The sequence below is a fragment of the Eubalaena glacialis genome, chromosome 4, assembly GCF_028564815.1.
Source record: "Eubalaena glacialis isolate mEubGla1 chromosome 4, mEubGla1.1.hap2.+ XY, whole genome shotgun sequence".
NCBI classification, from domain to species: domain Eukaryota; kingdom Metazoa; phylum Chordata; class Mammalia; order Artiodactyla; family Balaenidae; genus Eubalaena; species Eubalaena glacialis.
Window position 1 is genome coordinate 110,692,205 of NC_083719.1, and position 27,488 is coordinate 110,719,692.

The 27,488-nt window shown below is 45.4% G+C and overlaps 1 protein-coding gene across 1 annotated transcript in view; it reads left to right on the forward strand.

Moving 5' to 3' along the window:
• Positions 1-27,488, forward strand: part of RAD50 (RAD50 double strand break repair protein) — a 244,957-nt gene that overhangs the window by 8,896 nt on the left and 208,573 nt on the right. The window contains exon 2 of the mRNA XM_061189584.1: positions 81-191. Within this exon, the coding sequence (XP_061045567.1) occupies positions 81-191 (111 nt within the window). The remainder of the gene's footprint in view (positions 1-80; positions 192-27,488) is intronic.

The following is a 27,488-nucleotide window of genomic DNA, read 5'->3' on the forward strand; positions in this document are numbered from 1 at the left end:
TGCCTGGGGACAGGCCCAGGTTGGGGGCTTCAGGTGGGTGATTTGAGCCATAACTTGTGTTTTTTCTGTTTTGCCTGCAGATGGCAGCAGGCCCTGGACTTCCCTGCACTGCAGGCAGTCGTGAGGCCGCCGAGAAACAAGAAAATGGACTCCCTCCTCCTGAGGACAAGAATGCCAGCCACCAGCCATGGGTGAGCTTAGAGGTTGACCAGAGTTTTCTCTTATTTGTTCTACATTATTTGGTTTTTGTGTGTGTGTGTGTAAGAATTGGTGCAAATGACACATGTTTGATGTTGAGGTAGTTTGTTGATTTTCACAGTTTGTTTATAAAAACAAAAAAACAATAGCAGTGAAACCAGAAGTATTACTAGAATGTTGAAGAGGGGATGCAGGGCAAGGGGGCCATCCTCTGCAGTGTGAGTGTGGTGTCCCTTCCCTTCTGCTCCTTGGACCTGTCCCCTTTTGTCATCCTAGGAGGTGGTACCCACCCAGACAGTCCCTTTAATTCAACAAGTGTGTGGTAAGCCAGAAATATGAGGTGTTCTTTGCGTGGACTTTGTTGGCCTTCCTCCAGTTGCTCATAGGGTGGACTGTTCGTGTACTGCTGGAGAGCCATCCCTGGCCCAGCAGGGCCCAGGGTTTCTGTCTGCTTGCCCTGACTTTGCAGCCCCCTTGGAGGGCTTCTGCATCTGATCTTCCCTCTCATCCCACAGCTGGTAATTTCACAGCTCTAGTTTATCGATCCTAAGACTCCCCATCAGTGTTGTAATCTGAGCAGTTTGAGTGGAGATTGTTTATATTCTGTTCCAATCCTATTTGTTAGCTTTACCCTCAATAGACACTAATTCTAAGTTTTATATTTGGGAATAAGGGTACTTTCTGTCCTTAATGCTAAGGGCAACTACACCACTTCTTGGCATTCTAATGAGGGGTCTAGCAAAAGCCTTCCTTGATTATCAGCATCTTCTAGGTTTGGTGGTGTCCTTCCCTTACCTGCAACCCTTTAGGGCCCTGCCTGACAAAGTTTCTCTGACATCTTCCCTCAGTGTCCCAAGTCTTTCTCTGCGAGGAACTTGATGATCCCCACCTTCACCCAGCCTGTGCCAGCTTTGCCACAAGCCTCTGTGCATTAGGCACCATGCTCCACAGTTTACATCTTATTCAATCTCCACAAAAACTTGGTCAAATAGGTGATATAATTCTTTTGTTACAAATATGGAAACCAAGACTCAGAGATTAGATTACTTACAGAGCTAAAATGTAGCAAGCCAGAGGGGTAGCCCAAGGTCTCTGTAGCTCTTCCCTCTTATCAGAAAATTAGGCTGACCACCTATGGGTAGAAGATGAATTATATTTGTTCTTGTAGACTGAAAAAGGAACAAAGTGAACTTAATGGGAAACCACATTATAATTCCCAAACAACCCCCATCTCTAAATTTACTATCCTAATTTTACACAATATTATTTTTCTTTCTTATTTTATTTAACCTGAACTGTTGGCACACAGTGGTAAAATTTGCCTTTATTACTGTTTGCCTTATGTGCATCATTATGTGTACCAATTGATGCAAGATAGTTTAATTTTTCATTTGAAGAACCTGTAACCTCCATAAATTGGAAAAGTTTGATTTCAAAAATTTGAAAATTCCTCTGTACCCAGGAGGTTCGGTGACTTGTTTGAGGATGAAGACACTGACAAACCCTAAACTCCCTGAGCATAACTCTGTCTCAGCCTAGTTCTAGTAACTGATGCAACCCAAGTCTAAATTGTCAAAATCAACTATTTTATAAACCAGGTCACTCATAAGTACCTGCTGATATCTGAATGTTTTAAAATATTACAGTTAAAACTGTGGTCAGTGAAAGAAAAGCTGTCCTTTGTTCTGTGGGACCTTTCTGAGCACTGCTTTGGGGCACTTATTCTCAGGCCACTCAGGACAAATAGCCTCAAGGACACATTAATTCTGGATGTTTCAAACTGATAGACTTATACAATAGTCACTCTCACAAACAACAGTCACTAACTTGAGATTGTGGGGTATTTTTTCCGTGTCCTCTTTTTAAAAAAATTTTATTGAAGTATAGTTGATTTAAAATGTTGTGTTAATTTCTGCTGTACAGCAAAGTACAGCAATGTATTCAGTTATACATATATATTTTCTTTTTCATATTCTTTTCCATTATGGTTTATCACAGGATATTGAATATAGTTCCCTGTGCTATACAGTAGGACCTTGTTGTTAGTACACTCTATATATAATAGTTTGCATCTGCTAATCCCAAACTCCCAGTCATTCCCTCTCCCATCCCCCCTCCACCTTGGCAACCACAAGTCTGTTTTCTATGACTGTGAGTCTGTTTCTGTTTCGTAGATATGTTCATTTGTGTCGTATTTTATTTTTTTTTTTAATAAGGTTTATTTTATTTTATTTTTTTATAAATTTATTTATTTATTTATTTTTGGCTGCGTTAGGTCTTCGTTGCTGCGTGCGGGTTTTCTCTAGTTGTGGCGAGCGGGGCTACTCTTCATTGCGGTGCGCGGGTTTCTCACTGCGGTAGCTTCTCTTGTTGCGGAGCACGGGCTCTAGGCGTGCGGGCTTCAGTAGTTGTGGCACGCGGGCTCAGTGTTTGTGGCTCACGGGTTCTAGAACGCAGGCTCAGTAGTTGTGGCACATGGGCTTAGTTGCTCCGCGGCATGTGGGATCTTCCTGGACTAGGGCTCGAACCCGTGTCCCCTGCATTGGCAGGTGGATTCCTAACCACTGCGCCACCAGGGAAGCCCTGTGTCGTATTTTAGATTCCACATGTAGGTGATATCATATGGTATTTGTCTTTCTCTTTCTGACTTACTTCTCTTAGTATGATAATCTCTAGGTCCATCCATGTTGTTGCAAATGGCATTATTTTATTCCTTATGGCTGAGTAATACTCCATTGTATATACATACTACATGTTCTTTATCCATTCATCTGTTGATGGACATTTGGGTTGCTTCCATGTCTTGACTATTGTGAATAGTGCTGCTATGAATATAAGGGTGCATATATTTTTCGAATTATAGTTTTGTCTGTATATATGCCCAGGAATGGGATTGCTGGATCATATGGCAACTCTATTTTAGTTTTTTGAGGAATCTCCATACTGTTTTCCATAGTGGCTGCACCAATTTACATTCCCACCAACAGTGTAGGAGGGTTCCCTTTTCTACCCCCCCCCATCTTCAGCATTTGTTATTTGTAGACTTTTTAATGATGGTCATTCTGACCAGCATGAGGTGGTACCTCATTGGTAGTTTTGATTTACATTTCTCTGATAATTAGCGATGATGAGCATCTTTTCATGTGCCTATTGGTCATATGTATGTCTTCTTTGGAGAAATATCTATTTAGGTCTTCTGCCCATTTTTCAATTGTGTTGTTAATTTTTCTTTGCTATTGAGTTGTATGAGCTGTTTATATATTTTGGAAATTAAGCTCTTGTTGGTTGCGTCATTTGCAAATATTTTCTCCCAGTCCATAGGTCATCTTTTTGTTTTGCTTATGGTTTCCTTGCTGTGCAAAAGCTTATGTTTGATTAGGTCCCATTTGTTTATTTTTGCTTTTATTTCTATTGCCCTGGGAGACCTACAAAAACATCAGTACGATCTATGTCAGAGACTCTTCTGCCTGTGTTCTCTTCTAGGAGTTTTATGGTGTCATGTCTTATATTTAGGTCATGTCCTCTTTTTTTTAAAACAGCTTTATTGAGATATATTTCTCATACCATGCAATTCCATTTAAAATGTACAATTCAGTGGTTTTTAGGATGTTCACAGAATTGTGCATTCATCACCAAAGTCAATTTAGAACATTTTCATTACCCCAAAAAGAAACTGTACCCCTAAGTTATCACCTCCCCAATCTCCCCATTTCCCCAGCCCCTGGCAACCACTAATCTACTTTGTGTCCCTATAGATTTGCCTATCCTGGATCATATAAATAGAACCATACAATATGTGGTCTTTTGTGTCTAGCTTCTTGCACTTGGCATGATGTTTTCAAGGTACATCCATGTTGTAGCATGTGTCAGTACTCCATTCCTATTCTTTGCCAAATAATATTCCATTATATGGGGATACCACATTTTGTTTATTCATTCATCATTTGATGGACATTTGGGTTATTTCCATGTTTTGGCTGTTACGAAAAATGCTGCAATGAGCATTTTTGTGTACAGGTTTTGTGTGGACTGTGTTTTATGACTCTGTAAGCTGTAGTGACCAAGTCCTGTTTTTAAAAATCTGAGAAAGGAAGAGAACTAAGTTGGTGTTTGAAATTTAAAGGGACAGTTTCTATGTGTAGATGTAGAACTGCATTCAAAAAGATTATCTATCTAATATGAGGTTAAAATCAAAAGATAGTAGATCTAATTCTTCTCCATATCACTTGAGTTTTCTAAGCTCTGTCTTTTAATATTCTTGCTTAAAAAAACACAAGAAAGAAATATGTATTGGTCCTTAGGTCTCACTTGAAATAATGTAGAATTAATTTGGGTGGAGGGTTGTGCAAGTACCTTTTTCCAGATGTATTTAGCAAGTGGGTGGGGGAAGTGGAGGCATGGATCAGAGAGAGGAACAATGCAGGAGGAGAGTCTGGGGTGATGTTGGTTCAGCTTCGCCAGGGCCTACGCTCATGGCCACAGGGCACTGGGCAGTCATACTTAGTGTGGCTATTGCTTGTTATCTGGGTGATGTGCTTTATAGCTGAGTGCTTCTGTGTCCAGTTTCACTCTGCTTCTGACTCACAAAGCTCTGGTGTTGGGCTGTTGGTTTTTAGTAAAAGCAGGTGTTGGGAAGAATATGTTGAAGGGTGAATCAGCCCCTAAGGGACTCTGAGAGACATGGTCCTAAAAACATTTCCTGGCTGTTTGTTGTGTTTTTTTTTTTTAAACACCAGTTAACAGTTTTCAGTTTAACTGTGTTTTCCTTCCTGAAGTCTTTAAGTGAGACTAGTACTTGTGATTTATTCTATGCATTGTTTTCAGGGAGTTCCTTTACTTGTCAAGTCCGGGCTGGAGGTAGAGGTGGGTTTTTTTTCCACACCAAGTATGCAGAAATAGGAATGATTTGAATTTGTCTCCAATTTATTTTTATATCTTTATTTTCCTTCCCTTGGGTAATAGAGGTCGTATTTGGGAGCATTTTAACTGAATTCTAACTTCAGGTGAGTCAGTCAGCAGGAATTTTTACGTATTATTTAATGCCTGGTTGGGGGGGACATCATAAGAGAAGAGACCCTCAAGGATCTCTTGATCCTTGTGCCCTCAAGGATCCCACATTCTGGTTGGAGAGTCAAAACTTTATTCCTATCTGTTAACATGCAATACTTACACCAGTGAGTGCCCAGAAAAGCCCATGTCAGGGGAGACTTCGTGAAGCTTGTCCCTGGGCTTTGGTAGGCTCAGGTAGGAGAGAAGAAGAAGAAGGCTACAGGTACACAGATGTGAGAGCAGGAGTTTCACAGGGAGCAGAGGGGCCATACCCGGTACACTGGGTTGACTGGATTTTGGTGGTGGTGGGATTTGACTGTCAAGCCAAGGAGTTTCACTTTAAATATCATAAAGAATAGGAAGGAAAGACTTTTGAACAGGAGGACAAGCCTACTGTATAAAGTAGGGACATTTATTTCCATTTTACACCTGAGGAAAGCAGTGTTTTTCAAATACTGTCTTTTCAAAAGATTCTCCAAAATCACATGGCTGGTGGAGGTTGGATCTGCCAGACCCCAGAGTCCACACACACGCCTGCCCCTGCACTGGCCTGCGTTATCTGTAGAACACAGGCTGGTCTCTGGATCACCAAGGCTTCCCCCAACTCTGACCTCATGTGACCCTCTGAATCTATACATGACTGCATTTTTTTGTTAGTGTCACTCCCTGGGCTGATCCCATCTAGGGGAGAAAGGGGACTTTGGGTAAGTCACTTCCCAGCCTATCTGAGGCCCTGGGAAAGCAGGGGCAGGAACCCAGCCAGGCCTTCATGGTCTGCACAGCAACAGTCTGGACAAGTTCCAAGAGCTGCAGAGATTGTCAGGGGAGTTTTGGAGCTACAGGTCCCCAGGCATGTCTTCCCTCCAAAGTGCGAGCTGCAGGGCATATCGAGGTCCGGGCAGGGTGACAGCACAGCTGCAGCCACAACACAAGTTGACTCTTGCTGCTACCCTAATCCTCCAGCTCAGGCAGGAGAATGTGAAGACTTGGTTTGTATTGAAGTTTTCCATTCATTCCTTTGTTTATTCCTTTATAAAGTATTCAGCAAATAGTTAGGCACCTAAAAGTTATCAGCCTGTGGGCTTAGAGCAGCAAACAAAACAGCCTGCCCTCATGGAGTTTGCAGTCTGATCCGGGAGACAGGCAATACTTTATAGACTATCTGGGAGCAGTAGGTGCTATGAGTAAGAGTCAAGCAGGGAAAGGGGTTAAAGTGACAGGCTAGTCCAGGAAGACTTCTCTAAGGAGGGGGTCTTTGAGCAGAAATCTGGGTGAAGCCAGGGAGCAAGCAATGTGATTGTCTGTGTTCCAGGAGGAGGGAACACCAAGTTCATAGCCCTGAGTTGGGATTGCTGGCAGAGCAGGAAGGAGGCGGGTGCACCAGGGAGCCAGGAGAAGAGTGGGGGGAGGGGCTGGCCTTGCAGGGCACTGTAGGAAGGTAGGATTTTGTTCTTGGCCCAGCTCTAAGGTGTGGTTGAGGCATTGTTCTTGGCTGGTTGGCCTCTAAATCTGCAGGCCTCCCAGATCCTGCACATCTCAGTATCCTTCTGTATAGACCCTCTTCTGGCAGTATTAACCACCATTTGTTCTGTTGTTTGCAATTGTGAGCCCTATCTGATACAGAGCTTTGCCAGGAGAGAGAGGACCAACTACATTCAGAACTCAATATTGACCAGCTTTGTAGTGAAATAAAATTTGTTTTTAAGGTTAGAAAAGGTGTGCTTGAATATTATGTTAAAATGTTTAAATTCTGGTTGGAGGGGCTCCACCTTGACAAAAAATGGGCCTTTTATCATCACTGTCCCCTCTTCTAGGAGCCAGGAATCCTGGTTCTGTCTCCCTCCTAACCTGCCAGCTGAGGGCCTAAGTTGGTCACCCTCGCTTGACCTTTCTGGTCTCACCTGTAGAATTTGGCTAGTCATGACATTCTTGCTCAAAGGGAAGGAGGGAGAAAAAAAATGGCTAATTGAGGGTCTTTCCCATTTTGGAGGTCTCTGATTCTGTGGACAGATTCCACAGAATGTGCTTCAGGGGGTTAGGATTATACCTTAAGTGATGTCCAGGGGGTTGTGATTTATATTTGTATTTTGCAGCCACCCCCCCCCTTTTTTTTTTTTTTTGCTTTCAAACATTTTTACAACTGTCCTTGATCTTTATAAAGTAACTGTATGTCACAGTGGTGCAAAGCTTAGAAAAACAGACATGGTCCTGAGAGCCAGATCCACCTTTACTAACTGTGTGACTGTGGGCATGTCCTCTAACTTTCCTGTTCCTCCACAGTTTCCTGAAAATGGGAATGACAATAGTACCTACCTCAAAGGATACTCTGAGGATGAATGTGATGATGCATCCAGGATAGGGCCTGGCTCAGAGTAACACCTCAGTGAATGGCAGCTACAATGATGATTATATGTAATTATTCCCATTTAACAGGAAGGAAATTCTAGACCAGGGAGGTCAGGTGACTTGCTTAAGGTCATGTGGAGAGTTAGAGGCAAATCTGGAAATAGGAACCATGGCTCATGGAGTCCCAGGCCAGTGCTCCCTCCCCAGGATTCACTTTGGTCTCCAGGAGAAAATGTTAATATACAGAAACAGTTCTGAGTCTAATCCCTTGGCAGCTGGTTCTGGCTGTTGTAGGGGATTGGGGGACAGGGCTTCCTCAATGCATAGGGCCATCAGTCTTGGGCATTAAGAGCCCCTCAGGGAGGGGCATCCATGGTAGCAGAGGCAGGGAGCCTCCTTCTTTGTTTTCTGAGAGGCGGAGTGGGGCTGGGGGTGGTGTGCTTCCAGTGCTCCTCTTCCCCATTCCCCACCCTTGCCTGGTGTTGGCCAGACCCTGCACCACCCCCTGCCCCCTCCCCGAGGCAACAGAGACTGAACCTGGAGTGGGGAGGGGACAGGTGCAAACATGCAGTTGGCAGGTGGGTACTCTAGAACCCTCTGTCCCTGAGCAAAGCTGGGCCCTTACTCCTGCAGCAAACTGGGTGTGGGAGGAGTCTCCCTAAGACCCTTTGGAAAAACAAGCCTGACTTTTGCCCTATGGGTCAGGAGTGGCAGATGCCCTTTCCATCCGCCCTAGTCACACTGTCACCTGAGGACTGCTCCCATTGGTCTTAGATACACAGTTGTGGCCCTTGCTCCTAGAAAAGTAGACTTAAGGACTACCCAAGTGGGTTTTCCCAGGGTATGGACAACTCTTAGAATTTTGCTTGAGATGGTATAGCACAGTGGAGAAGTCCACAGTCAGTTAGGCCTGGGTTTGAATCCCAGTTCTGCTTCTTTGTGTGTGTACACAGGTGAGTGGGGGGTGTACTTGGGAAATTATTCAGCTTCTTCACCTCTCAGTTTCTACATCTGTAAAATGGGAACAAGAACAACCTACCTCACAGATTTGCAGTTTGAATTAAATAAGATAACCTGTGTGAACTGTTTAGCATGTGCGTGGCCCATGGTAGCTATTTTTTATCATCCTTGTCATTCTTATTAAGCATATCAGTAGGCTCCACTAGTCTGTGGGTGGAAACAGCTTTCACCTGTGGCTCAGCTTCATGTAGGCTGTGCATCTGCCATGACTCAGGAGCCTAGAATGACTGAGCCAGAAAGCTCAAACCTGTCTTTGCTGTACTATTATTTGCAGTCATTTCTGTTATCTGGGGTGGGTAATCAAGTTTCTGCTGATGTGTAATGCCATGCCATTTATTTCCCTGTTTCTTTTCTGTTTAGTTCAGTGTTCTTGAGAGAAAAAATAGTTATATAGTGAAAATGTATTGAGGGTTTTATACTGAAAGTTTTATGTATATTATCTTCTTTAATTCACATAATGACCAAATGAAGAAACAGAGGTTAGATGATGCCTAAGCTACACTGCTTTCATGCAGCAGACCTGGGCTTCACAGGTCCAGTTCCACAGTCCACACTCAGCCCTGTACTGCCTCCCTAAACAGGGCAGTGGTTGACTTTGGTGGCCTTGAGAGATCAGGTAATCTGGTCTATCCCCCAGCCCCCTTTCTGTGTGTCACAGAGGGGAGAATCTGTCCCACTTTAGAAACTTTCCTGAGAACACCGTGGCTCTTCCTTTGGTAGCCATTTCAGGGTCTGTGGGGACAGTGGCTTCTCTCTTAGTTCCCTTGTAGTGTCCTCTTGAGGGCAGCTGTCCATCCTCGAGGGTCGTTCTGTTGAGAGTGTGCTCTGTCCTCAGGTGGACACGCAGACAGTGAGGGTGACGTTCCACTGGCATGCAGGTGGGGGGGTCTTCTGCCACTCTCACTGTGGTGCGTGGCATCCAGTGCAAGTGTGGCCAGACATCGTCCCTGTCCGCCCTCCAGCCGAGTTGCCTGACCACAGCTGACTCCTTCCTCACAGGTCTGTATCCACCTGGTTCTGGGAGCAGAGGAAGTGGCCTGTGGGCCAACTGGGTCACTTGAGGAGATGAGTGGCCATGTTCAGCATGGCCTGCAGTCCCTGGGTGACCCATGTAGGGGTGGATCTGCTGCAGCCACAGCAGCCACTGAAGGATTATCTAAGGAGCCTTGAAGCCTGAGAGCCAACATACGCCCTGGGGGATTCTTCATTCAACAAGCAGTTATTGAGCACCTATTGTGTGCCTCAAGAGGCCCCCTGAAAGAGGCGTCAGGCATGAGATGGTGTAGGGCTGCGTCCAGCCCAGCGGGCAGGACCGCCAGTGGCCACCAGGGAGCATCACCACGCTCAGAAGGACCCGAGGCTGGCAGAGAAGCCAGGTTGGCTATGTTGCTGTTTATCTGAGCTGCTTCCATGACAACCAGGAGATAAATACCTGAGGTCAAGCAAATCCTGGAGCAAGATTAGGGTGTCTGGACAGGGTGGGGCCTGTACTGTGATTTGGAGACCCTTAAGTGACCAGAATCTTCTGGGTGGCCTATTCAGTATGTTTAATTAGTTTGTTAATTAGTTAATGTCCCACTCTATTCCAGCAAGGATTCAAAGTTGACTCCATTTAGCAGCTATCTTAGAGGGAAGAAAAGTATCCTAAGCTTGCTCTGAGTCAAATGTTGGGGTTTAGACCCCACGTGGGTCATTTACCAGCTCAGCTCCATGCTCCCAGGGCTGGCTCCTTGGGAAGCATGGCCTTTGCTGCCAAAGCTAGTTTGCAGCGTTTCTGTGATCACCTCCTGGTTCCTTTGCAACAAGTGGCCCCAACGTCTTCCTGCCTTGAAGCAAACCACGTGACTTAAGAGAAGCAAATCTGACCTCAATTACCAGGTGCAAATATCAGTCACTGGGAGTAACCAGGAGGCCAGTGTCCCTGGTCGTTTCAGCCTCTGGCGTTAAACATTAAGAGTGCACTGTTCAGAGTGTGATAAAGGCTGTCTCTCACAGTTTATGATTTCCAGTAAACCAAAGGACTTCAAGGAAGGGCCAGGGACAGGTGAGAGACTCCAGTCCTGGCCCTCCACTGAGCTGGCAGAGCAATTTCTGCAGGAGCAGAGGCCGCAGCTTCTCAAGGCTGTTCTAAAGCAGAGCCAGAGAACCACGCTGCCACGCCACGTGAGGCAGGGCCAGCTTCTGCACCCAGCCAGGCAGCTACGTGTACTCTCAAGGTGGCGATATGGAAAAGGAAGATTTCTGTTCTCAGTGTGCTGGCCACTGCACTTGCTTCCTGATGGGTGCCAAGCCAGCTAGTAGCCCTGAGCACATTCCTCTGTCAGTCTGGGCAATAGGCATCTGGAGCTGCTCTCACAGAAAGCTGGAGGAGCATTTCCAGCATCTGGAGGCTGCAGATAACGTGGGCCAAGATTCCTCAGCATCTGATCACAAGGAAGCTGTAGGTAGGCAACATACCCCACCTTGGCCTGGGAAGGGAACTGAGGTCCCCCTCTCACCCTCCAATGCCATGAGGGAGACCCTTCTCAGTTTCTCTGGAGCACCTAATCCAAGAGCAAAGAGAGAAGGCAAACATCAAATTAAATCAGAATGCAGTTAACAGTAGCATGCATTCATTTAACAAACATTTAATGAATACTCCACTGTATAGCACACACTTTGTCAGATGCTGGGCATACAACTGTGGACAAGGTTCCTGCTCACAGGGAGCTTACGGTCTAGTGCTGGAGATAGAAAATAATTAAACAAACACATAAATAAAATGGCAACACAGTGAGTGCTGTGTAGCAAATTAAAATAACTGATGTGTAGCAAATTAAAATAACTGATGTGTAATCAAGTGACTGAATAACTACTTTGGATCAGGTGGTCAGAGATAGCCCCTGAGGAAGTGGCATTTAAGAGGATTTCTGAAAAAGAAGAAGACCGAAGAAAGAGCAGGTAAGCAGTCATAAGGTTACCAGTCCTGACTGCTATTGGAGCAGGAGAGCCAGGGTGACAAGAGGAGAGGAAGAATGTTCTAGAACATATGTTCTTGATGAACATATGTTCATCAAGTTTGGTTAACTTGATGCTTTGGGATTTGTGACACTTCTTTTCTATTTTCTGAATTATTCCCTAAACATTCATTCAGTAAAACTTTATTGAGTGTCCTTTGTGTGCCAGGCACTCTGCTGAATTGTGGTAAAACCAACATGAATATGTCAAGGTCCCTCAAGAGGTTTTCAGTCTGTTGGGAGAGTTAGGCCAGGAAACCAAGACTGTGGTATGTGCTGTGGTGAGACAATCAAAGAGGGTTAGTGGGAGCATACAGAGGGCTTCCCAATCCCTTTGGGTGTTGAGGGGAGGAGACAAGTTCAGTAAGGCTCCCTGGAGGCAATGACACCTGAGGGGTCTTGGAGAATGAGGTGAAGTTAGCCAGGTGAAGAATACAGAGTGTATGTTCCAGGCGGAGAGAGTGGCTTGTGCAAAGGCCTGGAGGGGAAGAGTCAGCGCATATGAGAAGGATTCTGGAGTGGAACAGATAGCCAAGAATGCTCTGCTCTGGAGCCTATACCAGACACTCAAGAATAGCTTGTAGAGTTAAGACAGATTCCTAAGGAGCCAAGTCGGCAACAGGCAAAGGCTTAAGGAAAGGATGCTGGGGTTCATGAGCTCAGACTCTCTGGGCCTCCCTACCCACCGGGAGTCATCCCATGGGAGGACCAACTCACTCCAGGCAGACATTTCCCGAATCAGAATATAAGATTCACCTGGGGGCTTCCCTGGTGGCGCAGTGGTTGAGAATCTGCCTGCCAATGCAGGGGACACAGGTTCGAGCCCTTTTCTGGGAGGATCCCACATGCCGCGGAGCAACTAGGCCCGTGAGCCACAATTACTGAGCCTGTGCGCCTGGAGCCTGTGCTCTGCAACAAGAGAGGCCGCGATAATGAGAGGCCCGCGCACCGCAATGAAGAGTGGCCCCCACTTGCCGCAACTAGAGAAAGCCCTCGCACAGAAACGAAGACCCAACACAGCCAAAAATAAATAAATTAATTAATTAATTAAAAAAAAAAAAGATTCACCTGAAGCAGGCACACAGATGGGAGCATGCAAGTATTTGAACATCCATGTGAACAAATTTGACTACTTGGTTTTTGGAGGAAAGGGGGCACTGAGATAAAACCTATTAATGGATGTTTAGTGGCCAGTTTTCATGCTTGGTTTGTGACACTCTAAGCACAGGAGCAGAGGTTCTTTTTAGTTCTGAAACTGCTGATTCAGTTTGCATGAAGATATTACTTTTTAAGGAACTTTCAAAAACACCTAAAATTTAATTGTAGCCATAGTTGAGTTAGAGAATCCCTGGGTGCAGAATTTTCTCCACCTTCCAGTGTTTATAGAATCTGACATCCCTTGGGGTTGGAGGGAGACTCTGAGGAGAAAGGCCAGGAGCCACTCAGCAGGTAGAAGGGCCTTACCCTGGGACTCTATCTGTGGGCAGCTGTATGGAGGTTGTTATTAAGACTGTCAGCTTCTGAGTGTCCTCCTGATGGCTTGTCTGGCCAGCCCTTCAAGATCTTAGCAGGAGAAGCCTATAAGAAGGCTGCTTTACATTTATTTATTAGTAAAGTTGACCCTTTAAAAAAGTTTTACATTTGTATTTCTTTTGAGAATTCTGTTCACATGTATGTTAGAAATTGCTAGTTGTTTCCAATATCCATTCCCCCCTCTTTCTTAGTAACAAACCCAATTTTTAGCTGAGCCCTTTGCCACCCAACTGAAAGGCTATGTTTCCCAGGCTCTCTTGCAGCTAGGTATGGCCATGTGACTGAGCTCTGGCCAATGAGATGTAATCGTCATGTGGGACTTCTAATAAGTCTCCTTAAAAGGAGAGGGGTGTGCCCTTCTATCCACCCTCCCTTTCTCCATCCTACTTCCTTAAATGAGGGCACGATTACTAGAGCTCTAGCAACCAACATGGACCATGAAAGCTGTGCCCTATGGATGCGGCAGAATGAGCTGGAAGAAACCTAAGTCTCTAATGACTCCTGGAGTTACTATATCAACCCTGAACTGACTGTGAACTTTTTTTTCTTTTTTTTAATGTGAGAGAGAAATAAAATTCCATCTTGTTTAAGCCACTGTTGTTTTCCATTTTATGTAATTGAACCAAATTGTAATTAATACAAAATGCTCTGTTTTCCTCTGAACCATTTTTTTCATTACTGATCTATGTTTTGTTTTGTTTTTTTTTTGAAGGATATTTCCTCTCTGTAAATGTTGTGAATATTTTCCCAGTTTTTGCTTGCCTTTTGATTCTGTTTGTGAGTTCTGTTTTTAAAGAATAGGTGTTTTTTAATGTTGTAATATTGACAGACTTTTAAAATGCTATTTGCTTTTGTATTTAAAGTCCTTCTCCATTCAGATCAGATAACATTCACCAGTGTTTTTTCTAGGTTTTTTGTTGTTAACAGTTTCCCTGTTTATATTTAGCATTTTCATCCATTGGTGAGTGCTGTTGGTGAGTTTTGACTCTTTCTTAGGTCATAAGTTTCTAGCCCCAGCTACTCTCCTAGCTGTGGGACAGGAGCCAGCATCACTTCTCGTTTACACCACCTGGCCTGGCCTGAGCCTCCACACTCAGGCCAGCACACTCAGCACACATCCCGTCTCCGTCTCCTTCCCCCACTCACCCCTCCTCTGTGGGTCATCTACCCACTACCCAGGATAGCACTCTGGGCTTCTTCTGGAACTTCTGTCTTTGCCACCCTGTGTTCAGCTCTATTCCAGATCATCTCTAATTCCTGTTTACCTAGACCAGGGCATTGACAGACATCCCAAATATCCTAGGAGCTTTTTGTTATTTTTTTCTCTGAATAGGAAATATGAATAATTTTTATATATTTTTTTCCAGGTGGACATAGAGCTTTTTAAATTAAAATCTTGTTTTCTTTTAAGAGGAATGAACTATGTTTATCACCTTAAAAATTGGTAAGTACAGAAAAACACCAAACTAAATAAAAATAAAAGCCTGAATCTCTCTATTACTGGTACTTTGTAAAAACATAAAAAGTAAAAAGTAAAAGCCCTCCACTCCGAGAAATAACCTTTATCAACAGTTGATGTATCTCCTTCTAGACTTATTTATACAAGCACATGTAGAAGATATGTATATGCACAATTTTGTTTGTGAAAACTGGATCTTGCAGTATATTTGTTCAGCAACTAGCTTTTTACAAACAGCAATATAATGTGTACATCTTTCTAAGACAGTACAAAGAGACCTGCTACATTCTTTTTAAAGGCTGCATGGTATTATTCCATTGTGTGGATGTACCATGTTTTATCTTCCTTCCTACAGATGAACATGGAGTTTTCTGATGTCATCCTAATATATATGAGGCTACTATAAACATTCTCATCCTTATACTTTCATGCATTTGTGCTGCCGTTTCTGTAAGATTTCTAAAATTGGGATTGTTGAGTTAAAGAGTATATACATAGAAAATTATAGATGCTGCCAGTTTCTTCTTGTCAAAATCTTGTACCAATAAATGCACTGTCCTTTTAAATGGTCCTTTTGCCACCATGTTCCCTCCCCACTGGTTCATTCCTTACTCTGTTGCTAGATAATGTTTATAAAATTCAGATCTGATCATGGCTTCCCCTGTTTAAAAGATCTCTTGTTGGCTCCTCCTTGCCAACAAGACAGAGTCCAGATACTGAGCATTCATCCAGGATCCTTCTCAGTCAGTTTGGGTCCTCTGGGAAGAGGACACCAAGATGGAATTTGAAGTGCAGGAGATTTACTTGGGGGCTGGGGGGTAATGCCTATGAAAGATAAAAGGAAGGGAGCAGGAGTAGATAGGGAGAAGGCAGCCTTCAGAGGGCAATCCAGCAGTGGAGGTCTACCTCCTGGGAAAGGAAGGAGGATTGGATAGGAAGATCCTCTGACTGTGATACAGCTTTGAGAACATCTCAGTCAGCTCAATGGGAAGCTCCAGCATAAAGATTGCCCATTAGAGGAGTCCCACTTTGAGCAGAAATGGACAAGCCCTGCCACCCCTGCCATAATCTGCCACTGGTTGGGAGCTTCCTAGGAGGCAGTGGGGCCTTGACTTGAATGGTAGGTTTAGCAGCTGCTGAAGCTGCAGGCTGGTCCTCTGACTGGCACTTATCCATGGCTATCATAAACCGCAGCCTGCCTTTTATTTCCTCTTTCCCTGCTCCCAGACCCCATGCTCTGGCGCCACTGGCCTGACTACATGCCGTACCCGACATGACCAACTATCCATACCACCCCTCCCAACTGTAACCTTTGCTCACTCAGTTCTTTCTGCTTGGAATGCCATTCCTTCCCAGCTGTACCCATCAAAATCCTAATATGTTTTTAAAGCCCAACTTAAATGTCACCTCTCTAGATCACCTTCCCTGATCCCACCATGCAGAATTAATTGTTTCTTGCACCTGTGGTGCTATTTGTAGATTAGTACTTCCCAGGTTGGATTATTCTTAGCTGCTCTTTTCTCAGATTCTTGTCCCTTCAAACTTTAAAACCTAGCACAATGTAGGTACACAGTAAATGTTGACTGGACTGTTTTCCTGCTCCTCTCAAAACGCCTAGAGGTTGCAGAGCTCCAACTCCTGGAATGGTAGGAAGCACACATTCCGTGGTCAATAAATGTTTGTTCAGTTGTCCAGGACCTCATGTTGGGTGAGGCAAAGTGAGCTGAAGGGTGCTGGGGAGAGGTTGTTTACTGTTGTTAGGGATCACCTAGTTTGGTACCAAGTCAGAGTTTTAAGACTAGAGCACGTCTTTCTCTGTTTATATTTTCCTCCATGATTTGGAAAGACCCCAAAGATTTTTTTTTTAAGTCATCATTTTATTGCCTCAACAGATGGGAACTTTTGGGGGGCTTCCCTTTTTCAAACACATTTTTATGTGTTGGGATTTTGCATTTCTTCACCAGTCATTCTCCTTAAGGGTGTAAGAAGAGCCATTAAAATACCTGGCATGAGATCTCCAGGTCAGATCCAGTCATTTTCTAACTGGGTGTTTATAGAGTGGAGAGAATTGGGAGGGATAGAAATATTTTTCCTCTTCCTCTTTCCCACGCCCACCAGTTAAAGAACTTCCCTGGGAGGGGACCTGTGGGAAGTGGCTGAGGGTTTCCAGGGTGGGCATAGCAGGGCTGACATCAGGGCTTGGTGGGGATAAGGGTGGGTGGAGAGAACAGAGAGGAAGAACTGCTGACCCAGACTCTTCACCCTCCTTTAGATGTCCCTTGGCCACTGTCCCTCAGCTGAAGGAGGTTAGGGCTGGGGTGGCCACACCCTCCCTTCTCTCTTCAACCTCTCCAAGCTGTTGGGCCCTCAGGAGAAACACTAGGGTTTTCTCCTCAAGGCATGAGGGCCCTGTGCCTCTGCCTTCTCTCCCACGGTGTTCAGTGCAAGTGGAAGCAGGGAGGTTCTCGGCTGAGACCTTAACTGCTGGTGCTTGTTTGGCAGTGGTTAGGAATATTAGAGGCTTTGTGTTATCAAGAAGCCCGTCCAAGGCCGAGGTTCTTATCTCTGTGTCCCCAGGCTCATCTTCGTGGGCTGTGAACCCACCCTCTCCCCTCAGTTAGTATTAAATTGTGCATTTGGTGGAGGCATAGCTCTCATCAGATTCTTTTTTACCAGAAAAGTCTGTGATCCAAACCACTGCTTTAACCCAAAGAATAGCCTTTCTAATTAAAAAAAAAAAAAAAAAAGAGGATGTTTTCCTACAAAAGCTGGATTCTAGTTGGATTGCCAACACTGAGTAATGGAGATCCCAGGGTGATTCTAGAAAGAAACCCAGATCATTACCTTCACATTGTGATTGTCCCCCAGGAACTTTGCATTCCCCCATAATCAGAGTTTGTGGTTTAGGGACCGTATGGATTTGGTTGGTACAGATCCAGAGAGCTGAACTCCTGAGAGTTACACCAAGTGGTCTGACATCCACCTCCAAGCAGGTCAACCCAGAGACAGAGCAGCCCCTGCAGGTGTGTGGAGGGGGAGAAGGGGACCATGCTGACTCTGGTGGGCATGGAATGTCTATGAGACTAGAATATTCCCAGGCTTTTAAATGAATTCCAGCATAGCCATGCTAAAACCCCCTAAAAACCTGAGTTCTGGGCAGATTCTGGTCTCCATTTCAGGGAGACAGTTCTGATGTTATAAAAGCACCGAACTTTAATGTGATGGCCTCTCCAATTTTGACAACCCCTCTACTTTTATTTTTTAAGTCCTGGCCACAGTTGTAAATAGGGAACCATATCTGCTGAGACTTCCCAAGAATTACATAAACAGTTTGGATGGTTATCTTTTTTTTAAACAACAGTTTCTGAAAACACTGAAGAAAATCCCACTTATTTAACAGTGTGATGCCTGAGCCAGCCCTGGGAGTCCCTGGGAGGCTTGCAGAATCACTTCCTCCTGACTGCCCTGGCTTGGTCATGAAGCTCACTGATGAAATGGAGGAGGAAGAGCCCGGTGCAGGGGGAGGGAGGAGGAGGCCGCAGATTGTTCCTCCTCAGGGTGGCTGCTGAGAGTGGGGACCCAGGATGCAGCAGACATAGCTTTTCCTGGGGCTTGGCACTCTGGGGAGGGAGCATGTGCTTCAGACACACTCTTCCCATTTGAGGACTGGTATGATTGTAGAAACAGGGTTCCTGGGCCCCTATGTCACAGTGAGAATCTCCCCTTCTTTCTAAGGTCTTAGCAGCCTCAGTGGCCTTGAAGGTTTCTTGAACCTGAGGGGCTGGGCTTCATCTGAGAAATGCCTGTGTCTCTTCTGACACATCCTAGTCACCAACTCCTGTCTCTACTCCAGTAGACTTCGAAAAACCGTATAGACAGACAAACTGACCTTCTGCACCAGTGGTAGTGGCTGAAAGGATAGCAAGAAGGCCTCCTGCTTTAGTGTCATCCTCCCCACCTCAGGTTTCAATTTTGCCATTAGAGAGATGTTTTCAGTTAAGCATTCTCCTTCCTCAGGTGTTATTTTGGAAGTGCAGTTAGCTGAAGATGCATAAGTTATTAGTGTAAATTAACTTTATCTTTAAATAGAGGGTTTGGTCCAGTGGTTCTTAGCATTTTTGAGGTCACACACCCCTTTCAGAATCTAAGGAAACAGATTGACTCTTTCCTCAGGAAAACGCACAAATATCCAGAATTTTGTATACCATTTGTGGATTTCAAGGGCCCCTTTGACCCTACCCTGGAGTTCTGAGTTCTCACGAGGGGATGGTAAATGGGAAAAGGTAGTGGTTAGGGGTAGGGAAGCAGGACAAACAAGGAACCTGGGTGCTGCTAGAGACCACTTTGTGGTTTTGCCCAAGACCAGTTGTATGAACATATCAGAAACGAATGTCTGTCACCTGGCTGTGGTCACTGCCCTGCCCCAGAGAGAAGGTATGCTTCTATGGGTAGCGATGCTGGGGACCCTGTGCACTACATCTCTGAGCTCCCAAGACCATGTGCGGCATATCTCCATGAAGCTGGATAAGGAGAAAGCCGCCCCGGGGACGCTGGGGCTGCCTTTCTGCTGGAGGAGGCAGAAGGCAGCTTGTGTCTGTCTGGTGGGCCGGGGTCCCCTTGGCAAGGTGGCAGGGGCCACCAGCCGGCCACCACCCCCCAGCAGAAGAGGCGGGGGCTTGGTCACTCTAGACTGCATACTTATCATAACCTTGAGTCTGAAATTTCTTTTATTTCCTTTGGGGAAGTCAATTTTATGAGGCAGCTTGTGATTCCCTGGGTATTGTTCTGTTCAAACTGGGGGAAACATGGGGAAAGTTTTTGGACCTAGACTTCATCTGAACGCCTCACAGGGGATTTTGGAAGTGATGCAGCATAGTGAAACAAGCATAGCGATCATTTGTAGTCCCGTGCTTGTTCTGTGAAGCTCCTTCTGTTTGTGGTGACTCAAGGAGGGGAGAATTTCCCCATCTTGAGCCAGCTGGACAAGTGTCAACACTGCTGTCTTTGCAGGCTCTGGCACAGAGGAGGAGAAGCAGGGCCTGGACTAGGGGGAGCCCCCAGGGTTTGGGGAGCTAGACCCAGGTTAACACACATGAAATGGGGTGGTCCTTCTCTTGAGCCAGTCAGCCAGCGTCCCCCTGTCCCCGCACAGCCATCCTCAGACCTGGCACAGCACCCTATCCAAACTGTGCACCAACACCTGCTTGTTGAACCGATCGGAGGCTCACCTCTCACCCACATCACATCATAGAACAAAGCCCGGGCTTTGCACGTCACACTCAAGTGGGCACACCCTCATGGTCAGATGCAGTCTTTCTCCCACTTACTGCTTTTTATTTTTATTGCATTTTTTAAATATTTTTTTGATTTTAAAGGCTTTATTGAATTTGTTACAATATTGCTTCTGTTTTTATGTTTTGGTTTTTTGGCCACGAGGCATGTGGGATCTTAGCTCCCCAACCAGGGATCAAACCTGCACCCCCTGCATTGGAAGGCGAAGTCTTAACCACTGGACTGCCAGGGAAGTCCCTGTATTTTTAAATATTAGTTTTTTAAAAATTATTTCTATATTCACTGGATTTCTTGGCATTAAAATAAAGATTTCTTAAACAAGATACAAAAAGCACTAGTCATAGATGAAAAGATAGAGATATTGAACTTTCATGGTCTTTTGTTCATCAAAAGATACCATTAAAAGGATGAAAAGGTAAGCCACAGACTGATACTTTCAGTGACATACCCGAGAGAGGATTTGTATCCAGAGCATGTGAGGAACTCCTATAGGTCAATAAGAAAAAGACAGGCAAAATCAGCAAAAGTCTTGAACAAGAACATCTTTAAAGTGGATATCTAAATAGCCAGTAAGCAAATTAAAACTTATAACACTATATATCCACCCCAAAGGACCAAGACCTAAAAGATTGAGAAACTAAATGTTGGCAAATCCTCATATATTGCTGGTAGGAGTGTAAATTTGAGTGTTTGGAAATTTGGAAAACTGTTAAGCAGTATCTACTAAAGCTGAGATTATACCCATTCCATAAACTACCAATTCCACTCCTAAGTATATACTCAAGAGGACTGAGTACGTATATCCACCAATGCTTGTAGTGTTCTTATTCATTGTAGACCCAACTGGAAACAGCCCAAATGCCCAACAACAGAATGGATAAATAAATTGTGTCATATCCATACAATGGAATACACCACAGCAATTTAAAAAAGAACAAACTATGTTGACATATAGCAACACAGATGAATCTCAGACATGTTGAGTAAAAGAAGCTGGACACCAAAAAAGTACATATTATATGAACCTGTTCTCCTGAAGGATAGGACCACACCTTTTATCTCTGAAACTCCAGAGCCCTGCCACATATAGCAGGCGCTCAATAGATGTTTGTTGACAGAGTGAGTGAAGTAAGACGTGGCCTTTACTCCTGAAGGTGTTTTTCAGAGTAATGTTTATGTGTGTGTTAGGGTGAAATCAGTCTGGGAGGCACTTAGCAAATGCTCACAGCTTGCTGTAAAATGAAGCAGAAAATACACAGTAAAAAAAGAAGCAGAAATGAATCCCTTTTACGTTAATGGGGATGGGGATGGCAAAAGGGCTGTGGGATTCAGAAAGAGGCATTCACAGGTGCTCAGGGGACAGGAGGACTTCCTGAGAGGGATAATATTGAGCTGAACTTTGAAAAGTGGTTGAAATGACAACAAGCAGGAAAGGCCTGAGAAGGGCAACCCAGGCTTAGGGAATGGCATAACCAGGTGGTTCTCAGGCTTTAGTGCCTGTCAGAATTATCTGGAGGACCTGTGAAAACACAAGCAGCAGCACCCCACCCAGAGATTCTGGTTCAGTAGCTCTAGGGTGGGACCTGAGAATTTGCATTTCTAGCAAGTGTCAGGTGATGCCGATGCTGATGCTGCTGGTCTGGGAACCGCACTTTGGGACCCACTGGTTTAAGTCAAAGCTGGCTGGTCCAGGCAATTGGATCTCACTTGAGCCACACTGTTAGGTAAGTGAAGTGCAAGATGGGAGGGGGGTGTGGGCAGGTGGAGTGGGCCATGGCCTGGAGGCCTTTGGCTGCTGTCTGAGAAGTTTAGACCTAATCCTATAGACTTAATTTAGGGCCACATGTTTAGACATGTGTAATATCTGGATTCCAGGATGTCCCACTGTAGGGTCTAGGTACCCTCAGTCTGAGGCTTAAGGCTATACAGATGTGCAGGTGATAAATGCATACTGAGTTTGGCCTTGTAGAGACAAACCCTGCATACAGCACACCTGCAGAGGGCAACACAGTTTATACTCATGAACAAACAAGGATTGAAGAAAGGCATTATTTTAAATATGCAACATCAGAATTATTTGTAGCCATGCAACATATACATGCTGTGGGGATGGCAGGTGGAAAAAGAACCCGCCCATCTGACCATTCAGACAGAAGCAGCACTTTTACTTTCAATAGAGATATAATTGCTCTGAATTTTTCTTTCGCATGGCCCACAGCCCTCCAGATTCCCAAGGACAAGGATGTTACACCACACACCCAGTCTATTTCTGTCGCCAGGGAGACACAGAGAGCCAGGAGATTTTCCCCAAATGGTATTTCTTTGGCTAAGGAAGGGAGAGTTAGTCACCTGGGTGGGATTTGGGGAGGGAGGCACATGCGGTGAATGGCCAAATGAAGAGTCCCTGCCCTTCCCTGGGGCCATTCTTGTCAGGACACCGGACTAGCAGGACTGCCCTTTCTGGGATGACCCAGGCACGAAGAGCAGATGCCATCTGTCATCCTATACACTGGCTTCCAGTTATACCTCCAATAAGCTACACTTACTGAATACCAACTCTCTGCGAAGTAATCTACTGGGTGTGGTCGAGACGCAGATGAATCAGCCACAGACCTGCCCTCCAGAAACGTATAATTTAATAGGGGGAGGGAAGACAGAGGTCATTCTTGGTCATTAAAAACCCTCCTACCTGGTTCCTGTTTACTCCCTCCGCATGCCTGGTTTAGGTCTAGCTCCTTCCTCTCCCTTACTCTCCATTGTTGGAGGCTGGGGGTCTCACTCATTCAGTAGGATCCTGGGGTCACAGAGATGAGTAAACCAAGATGCTTGTGGTCTGATACGGAACTCTTCCTGCCCCATAGCTGAAGATAGGCCAGCCCTGAACAGGTGCCCTACAGCTCCCACCCCTGCTGCTGGGTCCATGACCATCAACTCTGGGCTGAGGAAACCTAAGTCCCCTTGCTGGCTGGGTTCCACACTGAAAGATGGTGCCTGGGGGCCCCACCTTTGCATCAGCCTGTCTCAGACCAGCCAAACCATAGGCCTCTGGGGGTTGCAGCTGTTGCACGCATGATGATCCACAGGAAGATGAGAAGGGGCTCAGGTGACTGCTGGTGCCCTGACAACTCTCCAACTCCCCGAGGACCTCATTCCTCAGTCAGGCTGAGTTCTGCCTGACTTTTCCCTCGGGGACATGGTAACTGGCTTGCTTCCTTCTCACCTCCACTCCTATTTGCAAGAGAGTCACCTAAAAGAGGGCAGGGGCCCAAAAATCAGAAGCACGTTTAGATCTTGCTCTGCCACTCCCTGTCTGTTTAGGGCAAGGCACCTAACCTTTCTCCAACCTCAGTTTCCTCATCTGTAGAATGGGAATAAGGACCTTGCTTACTTCGTAGTGTTGTTCAGAGACCAGAGGATACAGACAAAATTCTTGTCCTTAAAGTGCCCTGAAGTCTAATGGGGTAGTTGGAAAAGCACACACACAGTGTGATGTGTACCACACCAGAGGCATGTTTGGGGCGCAGTAGTGAGCAGAATAAAGGCAAACAGTTCTAACAAGGGGAAACTGCAGAGCTTCATGTCAGTGCCAGGGTCAGGGCATGGTGGAAGCAACTCTCCAGGGCTTTGGCCTCTAGTATTTCTTGAATACCCGACACTGTTAAGTATTTTACCCGTGTTTTATTTTTTAATTCACAACAAGCCTGTGAGAAGGTATTATCATTCCCATTTTACAGATAAGCAAACTGAGGCTCAGAAAGGCTCATGCATTGACCTGGCATAGTATTTGTTGAGCACCTACTATGTGCTAAATGTTGCAGATAAAACAGTAAACAAAAGATATGCAAGTCCCTCCCTCATGGAGCTTGCATTCCACAGGTAAAGTCACTTGCCCAAGGTGAGGCTGGAATGTGCCAGAGCTGGGATTCAAACCCAGGTCTAGTGACCTCCTGGGCTTGTGCTTTTCCCACTCACTCCAGTACTCACTGTCCCTGAGGACATTCTTCACATGGAGGGGCATAAACTGTTCCTGCCAGCCCCTCTGGGGAATTCAAGGATTCAGGAACAAGGCTGGATCAGGGATAAGAGGGGAGCTGCTATTTCTGTAGAACCCTCTATTTCACAATCACTCCCCAGCAGCCCTGCCCCAAAGAAAGATTGACTGCCTAACCACTCAGATGTTTACCCCAGGGAGGGATGGAGGGAGGAGCTTCCCCAAGGGGATTTCAAGAGAGGATAGGGGTAGCTGTCTGTGCTCAGGTCAGAGAGTGACACCCTCTTCCTGGCTCAGGTGGGGAATCCCTTTGAATTTCACTTGGCTTGTGGGAGGGTCTATTGTTTTCCTACTCCTTAGGCCCTCCAGGGAGCAAAACTCAGGACTGGGGTATGTCAGAGGATTAAATCAGACTCTGGCATCTGAGTGAACTCTGTGCCCCTTGGGTTCATGGGTCAGCTCTGCCCTCAGCCTCAGGCTGCCTCTAGATGGTGTGAGACCTGTGGCACTCCCACTGGGCAGTGACATTTTCTTTTAACCCAAGGAAACAATCAGATATTTGCAAGCCTCCCCCACTAAAGAAAAAAGATACATATAGGATTATTCATTATAGTATTTACTCACAGTAGCAGTCACTTGGAAACAATCTAAATGGCCAATGTTTGGGAATTAAATAAAATATGGTAAAAGTATGCCTTCAGTAAAATACTATGTAGCCATTAAAAATCATCATGTAGAAGAAAATTATATGATGAGTGCTTATAATAGATTTAGTCAGAATTCATGACTAAAACAATGTATGTAAAACAGAATGCACAGCATGATCCCATCTTTTAAACATTTGTCTATATGTGCATAGAAAAATGTCTAGAAAGATGCACACCAAATGTGAACAGTAGCTGTCTCTGCGTAGTGGAATTGTAAGTAACTTCTGTTTTCAATATTTTCCAAATCTTTCAGTGAAAAATTCATGTATTTTCTAATCATGGAGAAAATACCCACAATATATATTAGAGAGAGAAGAGAATCTCTCTTTTTGGGCCTATACTTAGCCGGCCCCAGGCCCTATCCTACCTTGAGAGATTTGCAAGCTCAAGAGCAGTGTGGGATAGGGGACAGCTTGAGGGGAATTAGCTGGGCACCATCCTCCAGGTCTCATCTGAAATGTCATCTCCCAGAGAGGCCATCTGACCACACACCCTGGCTGAAGGAGGCCCCTCCCACGTTCTCCTTCTTTCACCCCATTTTATTGTCTTCATTGCACTTACCTACGTCTGCAGTGACCTGCCTGCTCATCTATTGCTCGGTGATTATTCCTCTTCTCCACCAGAAAGCAGACTCCATGAGAGCAGGAACCCAGCCTGTCTTGTTCCCTCTGACTTCCCATCAGGAGAAGAGACCCAAGTGAGATCTTGGTTTATATGAGGCCTGTTCAGCAGCCCTCTGAAGTTGTGGGCATTGATCCTAAGGCTACTGGTGACCTTGAGAAAATGGGAATAACGTCTTGGGAGTCTAGAGACAAGCTGATTACTATCTCCTGGGGCCAGAACTGGTTGAAGCTCAGCAACATCGAGAACCTGGTCCAGCTTGGTAGCAACAGCTGCCAGATGGTTACATGTGTTGTGGAAGTGCCAACTTTGTGCTTCACAGTTTATAAATGAGAGAAGTGAAGCTAGAAGCAGTTTATCTGATCATTCCTTTCCCCTTTGCTTCCGGAGCTCCTACGGCTGCCAGCCCACTTTGTCCTCTAGCTCACGACTTGAGCTCCTCTCTTTTGAACCTGTTCCAGTCGGGTTCTCATCCCAGCCATTCTACTGAATCTGCCCTTGACCAAGATCACCTATGACTCCAAGGCAGTAAATCCAGTTATTAACTCTCTGTCCTCATATGACTTGACCTATCACAGTGAACTGCTCCATCTCCTTAAAACCCTTTCTCCTGGTTTCCTTCCTATTGTACTTGCTACTCCTTCTTAGTCTCCTTTGCTGAGCAATTGAATGGGGCTCAGTCCTCATAGACTGAGGGCAGCTTCTCTATTGACAGTCCCCCCCTTGGTGATCTCCTCTAATATCATGGCTTTATAAGAGCTACATGCTGAGCGCTCGCAAATCTTCATTTCCAGCCTGGACCTCTCCCCTGAACTCCAGACTCATATATCCAGCTGCCTACAGGCCTCTCCACTTGAGTGTCTAAAAGTCATCTCATACTTAACACGTCCAAAACTGAGTTCCTTATCTCCCCGCCAAACATGCTCCATCATCAGGCTTCTGCATTCAAATAATGGCTATTCCATCCTCCCATTTGCTCAGGCCAAAAATCTGAGTCCTCTTTGACTCCTTTATTTCATATCTCACTTCCAAGTCCATGAGCAAATCCTGCTGGCTCCACTTTCTAGAATCTGCCTAGATCTCAACAGCACCCCTGCAATCTCTCCAGTCCAAGCCACCGTTGTCTCTTGCCAGGATTTCTGCAGTACCCTCCCAACTGGTTTGGCCTATGCTCCCCAGTTTACTCTCAACACAACATCCAGAGTGACCTTATTAAAGTGGGAGTCATGTCATGTCACTTCTCTGTGTAAAACTTTCTAGTGGCTCCCATTTTGAGTCAAAGCTCCAGTTCAATCCATGATGAACTTTAATGCCCTGCACACTCTGGAGCCTCTCACTACCTCTAGGATCCCCTCTCTTACTTCCCCTTCACTCATTCTACTCTGGTCACACTCCCCTCCTCTCTGATCTTTACCGTGTCAGGCAGGCTCTCACCTTCAGGCCTTTGCACATGCTGTTGACTCCACCTGGGAAGCTTCTTCCCCACTAATTCTCAGGTGCATGTCCTCATTTCTTTCAGGTCTTTGTTCATAAGTCATCTTCTCAGATGTCTGGGCTTCCCTGACCACGTTATTTACAGTTTCAGTACTCCTTCCCACCTTCTGCTCCAACATTTCCTTCTACCATCTTTTGCTTTATTTTTCCTCCAGAACAGTTAACTCTTCTGACTACTATTTAATTAATTGATTTATCTGGTTGGTTGGTTGGTTGGTGGGTTGTTGGTCTCCCCCAATAGACATCAAGTTCCACAAGGGCAGGTTTTTTGTCTGTTTTGTCTACTACTGTATCCCCAGAGCCCAAGGACAGTGCCTGGCATATGGTAGGTACTCAGTAAATATTTGATGGATGGATATATGAATAAAAATGTACGACAGGGACTTCCCTGGTGGTCCAGTGGTTAAGACTCTGCGCTTCCACTGTAGGGGGCACGGGTTTGATCCCGGTCGGGGAATTAAGATCCCACATGCTGCCTGGTGCGGCCAAAAAAAAAAATGTATGACAGAACCACTTACTGTTTATACAAGGCCTTGAGACAAGGGGAAAGAGCATTGGGTTTCTGCCAGCATAGGAGCATTAACAAGCCAAGTGAGAAGGAACTGCCCCAAGCGGGAGAAGGCCCCTGTGTGGACGTCAGGGGCCTGTTTCTGCCTTGGCAAGCATGCAGCCAACTCACACCTCAGTGGCTTGTGAAGAACTTGCCACTGGTGAGCCCTCATCACTCAGCTTCCATTCAGGTTGACTTTGCCCCGAGGCTTCCCCCTCAGTGCTCTGCCGCA